The sequence below is a fragment of the Schistocerca americana genome, chromosome 6 (genome assembly GCF_021461395.2).
Source record: "Schistocerca americana isolate TAMUIC-IGC-003095 chromosome 6, iqSchAmer2.1, whole genome shotgun sequence".
Taxonomy (NCBI): Eukaryota; Metazoa; Arthropoda; class Insecta; order Orthoptera; family Acrididae; genus Schistocerca; species Schistocerca americana.
This window is the reverse complement of record NC_060124.1, coordinates 320679121-320694212: the sequence shown is the minus strand read 5'-3', so window position 1 is coordinate 320694212 and position 15092 is coordinate 320679121. Positions and strand designations below refer to the sequence as shown.

General features: G+C 43.5%; 1 protein-coding gene across 3 annotated transcripts in view; it reads right to left on the bottom strand.

The window, feature by feature from the left end:
- Positions 1–2481: 2481 nt before the first annotated feature.
- LOC124619612 (sodium-coupled monocarboxylate transporter 1-like) overlaps positions 2482–15092 on the bottom strand; it is a 212021-nt gene continuing 199410 nt past the window's right edge. For all 3 annotated transcript variants that reach the window (XM_047146115.1, XM_047146116.1, XM_047146117.1), the window contains exon 15: positions 2482–2852. In XM_047146115.1, the coding sequence (XP_047002071.1) occupies positions 2790–2852 (63 nt within the window). In that variant the 3' untranslated portion in view covers positions 2482–2789. The remainder of the gene's footprint in view (positions 2853–15092) is intronic.

The following is a 15092-nucleotide window of genomic DNA, read 5'->3' as shown; positions in this document are numbered from 1 at the left end:
CCCGCCATTTTGGCTTAGGTCTCAGCGGCTGCGATGTCAGAGTGGTTATGCAGGAGACAGCAGCGCCATCACAAATAGCACAGTGATGGCAAAAGATTGAACTACTAACTTGGCTTTTTGAAATTCCCACAATTTTTAACTTTTGGCAAGTGGGTTCGGGTTCTAAACTCTAGACTTGATGCCTTGGGTCAGTGGCAGGATGCCTGTTGTCTATGGCTAGCCTCCAACAAATGAGTAGCCCACTTACATTTTAAACTAGAATTTCCTACTAATTTATAATCGGCACAAGTAAACTCTTGGATTCTAAGCTTGTGACTAAGTTCTGATGGCTATGAATATGTGATGGTAGCTGGGAATTGTACGATGGTGTGCAGGTACAGTGACAGTGTGTGTACAAGGGTGGGCAGGTGGCATGGGGACTTTCCCACATTTGTCTAAAAAAACGATTGTTCCTGTCTCTGCCTACTGGAAATCTTTAAGCAGCACACCGTTTTAAACTTAAGTCAATTGGGCTCTTACCATAGGCATGTGGGGTAAGGAATGATTATTTAAACATGCAAGTTGTGTCAGAAAATCGTGTATCGGGTAGATGGAGGAAATTTTTTAAATTTGTGACAACAAGGCTACCACAATTGTAAACTGGGCTCTTGGATTTGATAAGTGACCTTGTTCCTCTGAGACATCGGGGGAAAATCTTGCGTTCTGAACTTAGCCAAGTGATAAGGCAGCCACATAGGCTGGCTTCATATCCCCTCGTCCGCCGTCTTGGATTCTATAATTAGAAAACGCAAACTACCAATTATACAGGCTGAACCTCCTGTCCATAGGTGACGTCAGAGGGATCAGGAAAGCCTTGTGACCATCTTGGTTTCTATATGTAGGACATGTGAGCTGGCAACAATACAGGTCTGCCATCTTTTATTTCCCACCACTGGGACAATTGTCCATGTTGGCTTTCTTTTAATTTCTCACTATTTTACACTTAGGACAAGCGGGCTCATAACACAAGTGGCCTGTGACATCATGGAAAACCATGGATTCTGTAATTTTCCTGTATTTTTTGAATTTACCACCAATTTGCACATAGGACAGTTGAGCGATGATGTCAAAGAAGGGGAGCAGGATTATGCAATTGTTGTATCTTTGATGTTGCCCCTCGTGCACTACCAGATTGCTGCTCTCTGCCTTCAAGTACTCTGTCACGTTATCTTTCAATAAGATAATGGAAAACCATGTGATACCTGTGTTGTCCTGATCTACTTTGGTATAGAGGCTGTTCGTCTGTTGCTCTGGTCAGCATCTTCTCCACGTTTCTCACCCGATGAAAATGTCTGGCTCCTGAGAGTCTTATGTGCTATCACCCGCCATTTTGATTCATGAACTCTTGCAGAGAGTTGAAGGAGTGTGAAATGTCGGAACTATATGTCATCCAAGCTCACGTCTGACACGTCGACCAACTACTTTAGAGCCATAGTTGCTGCCAGATCTGGGTACTATATTTTACACCCCGTATTTCCCACAATCATCTAAAAATTTAATTATGCATTCTTTCTACTATACTTTCTGACGCTGCAGTTTTGATGGACTGCACAGTATTTGTAGATGTAGATAATATTTTCGTCGCAGTTGTTTACAGGTATGATACTGGACACCGTATCATCCTATGATTCAGCGTGTATAGTGTGTTATTTGTTCGTTGTCAATCATATCACCTACTGAAACCGAGATTTCTATGCTCTTACGTCCAGTCCTTTAACATTTCGAATCAACAGAAACAATACACACAGACTTACGTTAAAATTGTTAGGTTTTTTAGGCAGTTAATAGAAATACGTTGCATATATGGGTTTACTTCTAGAGCCTGATTAGGCGAGAACCTCTGGGATATTGTTGCTCCAAGACGTAGCTCTAGATACCTTCGTGCCCTACATTTAATACATGTGAAAAGTCTCTTGGATTTACGTCACACGTAAGTGCTATGTTTACTTCCTGGACATTGCCCATTGTTTTATTTATAATGTTCTGTTAATAGAAGCTCAGTGACAGCCGCAAAAGCCTTGTCTGGCGATATCAAAATTGTACAATAAATTACCTTTTGTATAACTTCCTCAGTCCTGAGTTTAGATTTTAGGAATTAAAAGTTTGTACTGTAGTCAATTCACTGTTCTGGGACAAGATAAGACTACTATACCACATTTCAAAATTGATGTGGTACACCAGAATTTCGGGACATGAGCAAAGTGAATACTATTTGTGTTAAAAATTGCTGAATAAAGTGGAATGCTCAGAAAATTTAGTGTTAAATACCTAAAATTTTTGAAAACAATGCCACTGGAAAGTGCAACTCTAGGTCGTTGCCGAACCTAGTGCTACACTGAAAAAAAAAAATCACTATGTTGCTGTGATGAATTGAACACAATTATTTCATAGTGTAGGGTACCTCAGCATATTCTAAACACAAATTAGTTCAAAATTACTAAATACCATTAGAAATTACCTTTATTTCTTGAACACATGCTGACATTGCAACAATCAGCTTACTTCAAACAGATTTTGATACCCCATAAGAACATGACGGAACGAAAAGAAATGATGGACAGAAGACAAATGTTGTAAAGTATATGCCACAATCAGATACACAGAAAGTTTAGTTTATTCCCTGAGTTAGAAAAAAAAAGCTTGATGTGGCATATACTCTACATAAGGACACAGGAGGGTGATGGTGATGTTCTCGTTTGGGATAGCAAATATAAACACAGTACATTTCTAAGGAGATATAGCCCGTAACTTCATTCGACATGATTCGTTGTTCCCTTGTCTTCTTTCGCTTGTACTATCCGCAGCTCAACCACCTGGAAAAAAGAAAGATCGCTTTAACTCCACAATGAAAAGACGTGGGAAACTGGGTAAGAATACTCAAATGGTTGTTCCATCTCAAACTTTTGCATTGTCAAGTCACATTAATGTGAACGCCACCCATGTTCAACATCAACATGCAATAATCACTCATACAAAGCAAGTGGGAGCACTAGCAGTGGAGGGCACATGAAGAATGTCGGGGGGGATTCGCAAAACAGCGAAGTCGTTCTCATAACGCGGAAACGGAGCAATTTATCTGACGTCCAAATGGACATGACCATTGTCTTTTGAGCCAAGCATGGAAACATTTCCGGAACTACTAAGCTAGTAAACCGCTCACGTGCCGCCGTGGTTGAAGTACACCGTGGTGGGCAAAATGTTGCTATCCAAAACTCGCCCCAAGGCATCTGGTGCACCATGCGACATAGATGACAGGGGTGAACGACGGCTGTGGAGAAGTGTACGTGCGAGTAGACACGCAACTGGTGGGCAACAGATGGTCCAGATGAACCAAGAGGATACCTACACTGTCTCCTCAATAGTCTTTCAGTGAACAATGCTGCATGTGGGCCTCAGCAGCAGGTCCGTGTTTCTTGCTCTCATGCTGACTGTTGTTCACCAGTGGCGGAGGCTGGGATTTGCACGCCAATACCGCAGTTGGACGTCGACTGAGTGACGACAAGTGTCCTTTCAAGATGAATCACGTTTTATGCTCCATCAAACAGATGGCCGTTGGCATGTATGGCATGAAATGTCTGAATGCAACCGTAGGAAGGATTCAAGCTGGAAGACATTCCCTGTGTGATCTCCTCATTCCGAAGCAAATAATGTATCAAAGCCGGTATGCATCTATCCTTGAGGACCATGTCCACCCCTATATGCCATCTGCTTTTCCTCTGCATGTTGGCATCTACCAACAGGACAATGCAACCTAGCAGACGTCTCACAATGTACATGGGTGGTTCAGAGAGCACCAGGATGAAGTTTCCATACACCACCAGTCATCAGACTTCCCGGATTTAAATCCAGTCTAGAATCTGTGAGACCTTTTCGGCTGCATTGTTCGCACCATGGATCGTCAACCAAGAAACCTAGCGCAGCTGGTCATGGCATGGCTCCACAACCCTATTGGAGCTTTCCAGAACTTCACCAACTCTCTTCCTGCATGTCTCACAGCGGTCCGCGCTGTAGAAGGTAGTTATTGAGGTGTTTGAGAGGTGTTCATATTAATGTGGCTTGACACTGTACCAAGAAGACCGAGTAATGAATGCGAAGTTAACGATTCTCCTAGGTACACACATCTTTCTTTGAAATTTCCATCTCAAGCAATGATAGCGGAAATTAAGTTTCTTCTGGGAGACAGAAAAATGGTATTGTTATTTTTAATCGCTGTTGTATGTGTGAGTTGTTCCCAGTATGTTCCGTGTTTGATGTTCATTTTTCTCTGTAGGAACAATTTGCAATCAAGCGAATAGGCTTACAGTCAAAACGATAGACGTCAGCTCCGTGGACCAAGAACCTCAGGCTCCTGAGAAAGCAATGGATGTGGTAGCATTCAAAGCTCTCCCTGGGATCTCTGCTGTACCGCAACACAGCTAAGATTGGCGGCGACTGCTTTGCTACAAGCCAGCCACCGATAAATAAACATGGAATAGCTGACAGATGACTGTCGCTCCCACCGCTGGTACCATAAACATATTTATCGGTAGGCTTACAGAAAGTTCAGCACGACATGATGGCGCCAAAAGCGCCCTAGGAGACAACATGACCACAGAACTAATTTCCTACACTGATCACGAGCTATCTGGAAACTGATCGAGTAACCTTCCGCCAGGGAGGTAGTTATGCAGCCTCCAAGCACCTAGCTGGACACTTTCACCCAAAGCTGCCTCTGTCCTCCGACCAGCCAAGCCGTTGCCGAGCACCACTCACCACCGACCACTGGCTCGTCTAACTCAGCTTTTCAATGAACACATCAGAACTGAACACATCACTTTCACTGTGTGTTGATTGCGTGCGTTTATTGTACTTAGCATTGCCAGCTGTATCTGTGTGCTATTCGTTTCTGTTTAGTTTGTCCTGTGGTGGCTGTATGAACGAGGGCTATTCGGAAAATAAGGTCTGAAAGGTTGTGAAATGGAAACGACATTGAAAATCCGATTAAGCCTTGCACAGGTGTGTCTAATATTCCTCTTGATTGAGTCACGCCACTCTTTTCAGTTCTCAGCACACAGTGAGCACGTAAAGATGCCAAGAACAATAGTGTGCCGCGCCAAATATGATCGCCTGCTGCGAGGTTGTGCCTGATCTCATGCAGTTCCTTCTTCATGACAATTCTCAGCGGCGTACTGCGGAGGCAATAAGCATGTCCATGCAGCGTTATCAGTGGGAAGTGTTTGAACACCCACGATACAGCACAGACTTGCACCCTCTGATGTGCTACTGACATGAACCGCTGACTATGAAGGCATTTTGGCACAGACCTGCGTAGAGAAGTGGCGAAAAGCATAGGCGGCCGCCTCCTACGACGAAGGTGTTGAAAAGTTGAGCGCTAAAACAAATGTCTAAATCGGACTGGCAACTCTGTAGCGAAGTAGCTGGAAAGTGTGACAAACTATTCCAAATAAAATATTTTTGATTTTCACTGTGGTTTCCATTTCGCGGCCGATCGTACCTTACTTTACGAATAGTCTCGTTGTTTGATATTCGTTTCCTTGTTATGCGCAAAAGCTTGTAGTAGCAAAATAAAGTGAGCAAACTACGACCGGCAACCGAAGACCACGAGGCCGACGAGAACTAAGGACGAATAAAGAGAACACGAGTCACGAGACGTTGGTGTTCAACTGTTCTAAAAGTGAACTTTTGCGGCCAGGCGCCTGATTATCTGGCACAGTCAATAAGCCTCCCGTGAGACATGTTACGCTGCCGGCTACTTGCTAGAGCTGCGCAAGAAAGTGCAGCGTCGAAAGATGCTTATACACGTGCATAGTTCTTTGGATAGTGCTGGGGAGCGTCACGTTAATGTGCCAATGAAACTAGGTGAAAAGCAGACTCATTTCAAGGTCAATGTCAAGATACACATTTACGTTGCAAAAGTATAACAACAACAGCAATAAAAAGAAAATCGTGAAAGAATATGGTCATAAACACTTCTTTAAAATTCCATTTATGTCATCAAGCGTTCCAAATGGCCATCGCCGACTGCAGTACCCGTATGTAGTCACTGGTGGAAGGACTTCTCGACAGAGTGTTCAAAGCGGATAAATCTTAACTTCTTAGTGTTGTAATTTCTCCGAAGTGGGATTTGGACTCTATGTACAACTTCCTATTCGTTAGTTTTAGTGGCAACCTTCCCGTTGGACTTAATCGGTTAGTGATAGTTAACTACTCTGTGGAAACTGTCGAAACACTTGCCGTTTCATTTCCACTGTTGATCTCAGTTCAAGAATAATTTTGTACCTTGAATGATTCCTTATTACTGGCTTAAACTTAACTGTTGTTTGTGTTTGACTATACATTTAGTGACTTATAAAGTATTGTGGTTCCTTGCTGCCTGAGAATCTAAATTAAAGCGTGTTGCTCCCTTCGGTCCAACAAGTTTGCTATTTGCTTTTGTCGGAATATACGATAAAAATAGATGGTTTCCCTATAAACTACTGTCTTCATTATGTGGATGCAATAACATCCTAAATTTCATTGTAGTTGCATAAAACTTCTCAGCAAAAGCAACGAAATGAAAACAGATACTTCTGTGCTGCGACAACGACATCGCATGAAGAAAACAGGTTGGTGGAACTATTGTAACATTAATATGTCGTTCAAATGCGGGAAGATACAACAAGGCTCCTTATACGTTCTGCTGCCCCAGTGTAAAAGGAGATAGTTACGCCACCTTGACAAAGTTCCGAACACAAGCGAACGAGTAAAGAACGAGAGTTCTCTCTGGTGTAAGCGGTAGGCCAGTGCGAGCGAACTGCATTTAGTCGGTCCGCATTCGCTAGTGTCCGTTCGTATTGCACTGGCGATCAGTCTTCTAGCGAAACAGCAAAGGAAGTTCACGACTTCACAGCTTCGGCGCTACAGTACAGAATTCGCCGGTCAAATATCTTGTCTTGTTCACATGAGTTGGGTTTGGGTGAGCGATGGAATGGTGTGACCAGAATTCATCGTTGCTGGTAGTACAACATACACTGTCCAGTAGCATTAGTGGTGAGCTGTGGTAACATTTGCTGTTTTGAAGAGCGCGCTGCAGCACGTAGTGTAAAGCACTCGCCTTCCATTTCTGGCGGTGGCGCCACTGTGGCAATCGCAGCTTTGGTGACTCCCTCTGATGGGAAAGGTGAAAGGTTGCCTGTTCGCGTGCATTTAAGGGGCGCGATCAGCTCGCCGGTTTTGCCGTCTTGATCCCCCTCACCCCCTGATTGCTCCCCTCCTCTCCTGTCCCCTTCCCCTGCCACGCCTTCACTGTTGTGATCCTCCTACCCTCCATCTCCTTTCCCAAGGTGCTTCAGTCAACTCCCCCTCCTGGATGATGCCCTCTCTCCATCCATTTATCCCTCCTATCAACTCTCACCTAACCTCTCCATTCTCCCCCCCCCCCCCCCGAGTCCTTTTGTTTTCCTGCCCTCTGCCTTCCCCACTTCCTGTCGCATCTGCCCAGCACCCCCACCCCTCTTATGGGTCCTCATCCTCCATTGGCTCATTTCCCCCCTCCCCCCTTCGCTTTTCCTCATCTTAGCCCCTTTTTTATTTTCCCATCATCTGTCCAGTTCTCCCCCACCTGCTCCCGGCTGTGGTATGTCATATTTTCGTGCAGTGTTCCAGTGGATGTTCAGTATTGTTTCGTCTTTTCCCATGTTGCGAACAGAAACCATGCTGTCACTGGGTGTGTATTTTATGTCTTTTGCGAATAGAAACCAGACTGTCGCCGTGTTTGTTAATTGCCTGTCTATTATTTTACCTGTCTGCTTCATATGTATTTTATTCGTATCATCATCCCTTTGTTCTATGTTTTAAGTTCCACGATTTTTTTTCTCCGTGTTCCTATTTAAGTCTCCGATTTTATCGCCTGTTTTTGTTATTTATTCTCTTCATCTTTTTAAAACAAAGTCTGTAGGCTGAAGGGCGGCATACTAAGCTGCTGCCAGGCCGCCCCCTTTGGGGGGAATCGAAATTGAATAAAGAAAAAAAAACAAAAAAATTCACCGGTTGGTCAGTCGGAGTGACTCTGGGTTAGTCTGTCAGTCTCGGCGACTCTGGTTAGTTGGTCAGCCGGGTCAGTGTGAGGCAGTCAGTGTCTGTCTGTCGTCCGGAGTGCTAGTATGTGTTAGGCCGTAAGTCTGCTCGAGTTGATTCAGGCAATGGTCATTGGCGGTTGGATCGATCGGTTGGTCTGTCGCGCACTGGGACACAAGATGACTGGTCCGTCTTGAGCGTCGGCGCATGTGAGGTCGCCACTCCAGTCCAGTGGGCCGCGCCGTGTAGAGAGGGGTAGTGACTTCGCGGTCGACACGAGAGCAACAGGAGTCAAACCACGACATCGGTCTGGCCGCTGCAAGATACGACGCCGTGAGACAGGAGATCGGCGCACCTTCCTGCGTCCGTTGAAGCGGCTGGCAGCGGCCGGTTCTGGAGAGCGTTTTGGGGGTGCTACGCAGGTATTCGCCAGACATCGCAGTTTATTAGAAGTTAAGTGATTCGTGATATGTTGTTTCATTTCCTTGTTAAATTCTACTTGCTCTCTTGGTCAGTCTCTCGTCCCCAGCTTGCTCGTCTGTCTCCTGTCCGCATTTTGTTAGGCAGTTAGTGTCTGTCTGTCTGTCTGTCGGTCGGTCTGCCGTACGTTAATAGCTGCCTCTGTCATGTTTGTCAGACTCGGTGTTAACGAATTTATTGCTTAAGGTGTAAAGGCGGAATTCCTGAAAGATGTTTTTATCTTGCCTATCATCTTGCGAGGTGGTATATGTGTAATGTTGAGCATGTTTGTACATTTTATGTGAGACTGCATTTCATGGGTTTTTATTTAAATGGTCATTTTAGTATATAAAGATGCCACCCTTCCACCGTAAGAATTCTTTTAAAAACAAGTTGCACTTTCGGTGGCAAATAATTTTAATGTGAGTGTTTTGTACCATTTCTACCCCTCTTACGGGGTGCATAGTTTATGTGTTTGTGGGTTGTTAGATTTTTTAGTTTAAGGTAATCTGGTGTATTGCAGATTTGCACCAGTGTAGTCTTTCAGAGGTTGTTGTGAGCAGTCGTGACTACGTGTGTGTTAAAAGGGAGCAGCAAGGTTCTCAGCCCGGAAGCTCATACTTAAAAAAAAAAAAAAAACAAAAAAAAAAAAAAAAAAAAGTTATTTCTGCCTTCTGCCTCTGAATAAATTGTAACTTGATATTTACTGGGTGCTTTCTGATTATAGTTTTAAATCTGTTTCAAAAGAAAAAAAAAGAAAAGACGTTTAGGAATAAAATTTCCATTTATTAAAAAAAAATTAATTTGTTTCGTCAGTTACTATTGGCAACTGCTTCCAAGCTCACGTAGTGTGATTAAATGTGTTAATGTTCCTGATGAATCGCTAGTAAATAAAGTAAATTCTTAAGAAAAGGTTTTGAAAGTAAAATCACAGTTCATTACTGGACTTGTGGCCTAACACATACTCGCACTCCAGACGACAGACAGACAATAACTGCCCCACACTGACCTGGCTGACCAACTAACCAGAGTCGCCGAGACTGACCAACCGCCGAGCTGATAGCGCCCCTTAAATGCACGTGAACAGGCAACCTTTCCCCTTTCCCGCCAGAGGGAGGCACGAAAGCTGCGATTGCCACAGCGGCGCCACCGCCAGAAACGGAAGTCGAGTACTTTACACTACGCGCTGCGGCGAGCTCTTCAAAACAGCAAATTTTACCACAGCTCAAATGGTTCAAATGGCTCTAAGCGGTAAGGGACTCAATATCTGAGGTCATCAGTCCCCTAGAACTTAGTACTACTTAAACCTAACTAACCTAAAGGCATCCCACACATCCATGCCCGAGGCAGGATTCGAACCTGCGACCGTATCAACGGCGCGGTTCCGGACTGAAGCGCCTAGAACCGCTCGGCTGCAGCGGTCGGCAGTAGCTTTAATGTGGCCATCTGTCAAAAGCTTGAGTAACCACCTTTTACTGCGCGGACCCCTACCAGACTTACAGGAAGGGAGCCAATGAGGTTATGGACGGTGCCGAGAGCGATGTGGGGCCGTGCCCAGCTGCGCTAGGTTTTTCGGTTGAGGATGCGTGGCGCGAACAGTCATATGGGGGAGTCCTACAGATTCTTGATTGAGCTTAAATTTAGTAAGTTTGGTGGACAGGGGAGCACGGTAAACTCATCTTGGTGCTTTTCGAACCAAGAACGTACACTGTGAACTATGTGACACGTTGCATTGTCCTGCTGGTAGATGCCATCTTGCAGAGGAAACACAGACTGCATGCAGGGGTGGGCACGCTCCCCGAGAAGAGATGCATACTTGCGTTAATACACTGTGCCTTCCTGATGACAACATCGGCAGACCATATCGCATCTGTTTGCTTTCAGACGTTTCACGCTGTACACGTAAATGGCGATCTGTCCTATGAACCAGGCGCCTGCTGCAAAGGCCCATTCGCAGCAATGTACACTGAACTGTCGTTGAGGAGACACTGTACGTTCCCGTTGAGTCATCTGTGGAGTCAGGTGCTCAACAGCTGCGTATATGTCTAATCGCCCGTACACATCTCCGGAGTCATCATCCACCCTTCTCATCTATGGCCCTTGGTGCACCATAGTTGCCTCAGTGCCAGTTGGATTGCACGATTTTGCCATGCACGGTATACTTTTACCACGGCGGTACGCGGCCAGTTTACAAACTTAGCCGTTCAGGAAATGCTTCCACCCTTGACCCGAAAGACATGATCCTGTCCTTTCGGACGGCAGATAAATTGCTCCGTTTTCTTATTATGACAACGAATGCAGTGTTTCCTGTGTCCGCCCCTCCCCCCCTCCCGACTATTTTTACATACTCTCCACTGCTAGTGCCGCCAACTCCCGTCTGTGAGCGGTTATCGCACATTGACTTTAAAGATAGGCGGTGGTTACATTAATGTGGCTGGACCGTGCACGAACGGTGGTCAAAACCGTCCGGAAAGCTTGTGAGGTGTTGCACGGTAGTTTGTGCTAGGAAATACTATTTCAGGAAAAAATTCATACTTGCGCCGATTCCTACTTACTTAGCACTGTAGTTAGCCAATCAGTTCGCTGTGTACTCAAATTCGAGCAGCCTGCTAGATACAGTATCACCAAATTTGTTCTTCGTTTGCTTTCCTCAAACCGAATAATTCTAGCTTTTGCGCACCTAGCTTCATTTTATGACTACAGACAATGGCACATTTTAACTGGTGATGAGCCTTTGGACAAATAGCAACTTACGGAACCACAGATGTCTGTGCATTACCACATTTTAGTGCGAGCAAGTACTTGAATTTGAGCCTGAAGCCACCTGATTGGATAACGCAGATGATAATTACATCGGAAACCGCGCAAGGTGTCGAATTTTTTCTTAACAATTATTTCTTAGCACAACCTACCCTACAACACCCTTACAAGCTTTTCGCACTATTTCAGACCAACCTATATATCATAGGTGCTTCTGGTATCCAAGAGATCCACGCCACAAATTTCGAAGGAAAATAAATATGGAAAAATATGTATGTATTTTAATAATTAAATATGAAAACAAAGGACACACCTGATGATTTTCGTTGCTTTAGTTCATAGTAGGTGTAATTACGGTTGATGTCTCACAGTTGTAGCAGAGTTTTGATGGTAAATATGACTTACCCTGCCTTCTAGCAAACTATTAAGTAGCCGATGTCAGAGCTCCTATGTACCATATTTCACATTTCATTTTGTTGACATTACGCTGTTTAGACTTATTTTAATGAAACGCTTGACGTGTTTCGCACATGTCACTAGTGACATCGCTAAATATCTGAGACAGCAGCTATTGAAGTGCGAAATCATCACTGACGTAAACGTGTCCTGTTACTAAAAGCGGTAGTGTAAATAGTAGCCTTTTGTCAAGTTGAGTTGGTTGTTGGTACCAAAAGCAGTGATTTTAAATTTCTTTGTCAACTGTAATAAGAAGCCAGCGAAAAGCTTCGGTCGACGTATGTGCGGAAGACAGCTGTAGCTGCAATTCAGAGTTATGTGAACTAACTCTACGCATTTCACATTACGTACGAATTCAGACACATAAACTCTACTTTCGTATCCTATTTTGCTTACTTCGTTAAAAACTACCCGAAATATTCCTTTCTGTATTGTGCCACTAACATACAAGGTATTAGCTAATACGTGGGAAACCTCTGGGGAATGGATAGAGGACTTAAAAAGACGCAAAAAAAAAATCACTTGTGCATATGGTAAGTTCTTTTTACTTTGATAGTTACAGAACCTTTTTTGTTGTTACATTTTAGATTCGTTTCTGCCATTTTGTTTTCAAATTTCCAAGTGTATTCTACAGATCTTATTTCTTTTCAAATATTTTCTTCTGATGGCTAAACGAAAAGCTCAATAAGTCGACCAATAGCTTTAACACAGGCAACTAAACTCCGCAGCATGGAGTGATTGTCTTTCTGGTTCCCATATTTCAGGTGTCTGCTGTATCTGCTGCGATGCTTCTCGAATATGTTGACGAATGATGGCAACATTCGCAATAGGTCTTGAATATATTATGTGCTTTTAAAAGCTCCCAAAAATAAAAGTTCAATGCATTGAGAACAAGAGAACGAGCAGGCCTAGATGTTTCCGCACCACAGTAGAAATTATTAGTTTAAGTTTCGCTCTAGAGATAAAAATGAAAAAAATCCAAAGTAATGGTTATTAATCGCCAAATTCAACTTACAGGATGCTTAAAGGATGTGGAGGTAGTGAATGATTGTGTATATCTAGGGTCTCCGATCAATGACCCAAGAAAGTGTGATAAAGAAGTAAAACGAAGAATCGCATTTGGTCGATCTACAACGGTTTAACTCACTAATGTCTGGTAAAGCCGGGCAATAACGAAAACAACGAAGATGTACATGGTGGAGTCGTTGGTGTTTCCTGTGTTCTTGTACGGCTATGAGAACTGGACCGTGGAAGGTAGTAGCATCCAATTATCTGGGAAACGATTATTTAAAATTGTTTTTGCTTACAGAGAAAAGTGATGTAGTGCCCCATTGTGCATGAGCCACGTGTTCTGACGTAAGTGTAGTGGAATGTCTTCCAGCAGAACATTTAAACGTTCCATTAAAAATTCACTGTATAATGCTCCAGTCAGTGTCTTCTGGTAAATGAGAGGTCCAATTGAGCAGCCTCCAATTATGCAGGGTGCCATACATTAATGCTAAACTCAACATTTTTAATGTGTTTTCGTAGTTGCAAAAGAATTCTCACCTGCATATGTATGAGTGATTTGCCTACAGTCCTCGTAAATTTTGCATCATCTGTGGATAGCACAACAGTCGGAAAATTGTGATCTTGAGTATACATGACCCGTAACCAAGTACAAAAAGCTCGAAGTGGTACTCATCTCTGAAAATAGTTCACTAAAAATGAGATTCCAGACCGAAGAGGTGTCTGGGGACCCCCAGGACAGCGGTAGGATACCAGACTGACTGTCGCCCGCTATACGGCTCGACAACCAGGAGTGTTGGTCTGGGGCGCCATTTCCTTCATACCCGGACCCTATGGTTGTCATCCGCAGCACCCTCACAGCACAACAGTACGCCATCAGTACTCTACGCCCTGTTTTGTTGCCCTTCTATACAATCTATCGTCGATTTACATTTCAGCAAGATAATGGTCGCCCGCACACGGCGAGAGTGTTTACTACTGGTCTTTGTGCTTGCGAAATGCTTTCTTCAAAAAATGGTTCAAATGACTCTGAGCACTATGGGACTTAACATCTATGGTCATCAGCCCCCTAGAACTTAGAACTACTTAAACCTAACTAACCTAAGGACATCACACAACACCCAGTCCTCACGAGGCAGAGAAAATCCCTGACGCCGCCGGGAATCGAACCCGGGAACCCGGGCGCGGGAAGCGAGAACGCTACAGCACGACCACGAACTGCGGACGAAATGCTTTCTTGTTCAGTCCTATGTCTCGATAGTTCTGAAAGTTTGGAGGATTATGGGAAGGGCCCTCGAACCAGCAAGGGATTTTGAGGATCTAATGGCGCCCTTCAAGAGGACATCCAACAGCTCTATCAAACAATGCCAATCCGAATAACTGCTTGCATAAGAGCCAGTGCTGAACCAACACATCATTAACTTGCTCAATTTGTGAAGCTCTTTCTCTTGAATAAATCACCCAATCATTTGAATTTTCCTGGCAGATTAAAACTGTGTGCCGGACCGAGACTCGAACTTGATTGTACTGTGTAGTTAAATGACTAAAAATATATTTACTTGACAACAGGAACTCAACCAATGTTCATATCATTTAAGAAAATGAAGCCGAGCATCTGCTAGACCAGTACATGAAGTTGCATTCCAGACTCTTGTATGGACATGGATTGCGAAAATTCTTTATTTATATTCTACTACAGCTACCTCTCTCTGCATTGTGTCACTATTTCTGTGTACCATGTGTTTTGAAACCATGGCCAGATGCCCAAATTTAAACTTACTTCAAAATAACGAATCAGCTTTGGGTTGTAAGAGAGAGGTGATGGTTAGAATATGGGGCTCGTCCAGGATTTTCTGAAAGTAAAATGTGAATACTGTGTTTGACTATTTTTCTTGTTGCAGACTAAGAGTGTATATTTTGTGAAAATATTAAGTATGCAATTTATATGACCAATGAGCCAAGTATGAACCACAGCTGTAAAACAGCAACAATAATAGCTAAAGGAGATCACAATCAAGAAGAAAAACGGATTAAAAATAAAAAGTAGGGTGAACAGTTAAGAATGTCGACTTCCAACAACAAAATTAAGTACTGGAAATATATTTTTGTTTTCTTTCTCTTATTAGTCAAGTGTTTTATTGTGTAATCATTAACAATGACAGTTACTGAACGGGAACCTGCAACAGTGAGGGATAACACAGATATGGCAGACTTAAGTAGTGTCATAAAAGGACAGGAAAGCTTTATTGATGAAGCAGTGAAACAAGAAAAAGACCCTTATGAATTATGTAGACTATTAAAACAACAAGATAATA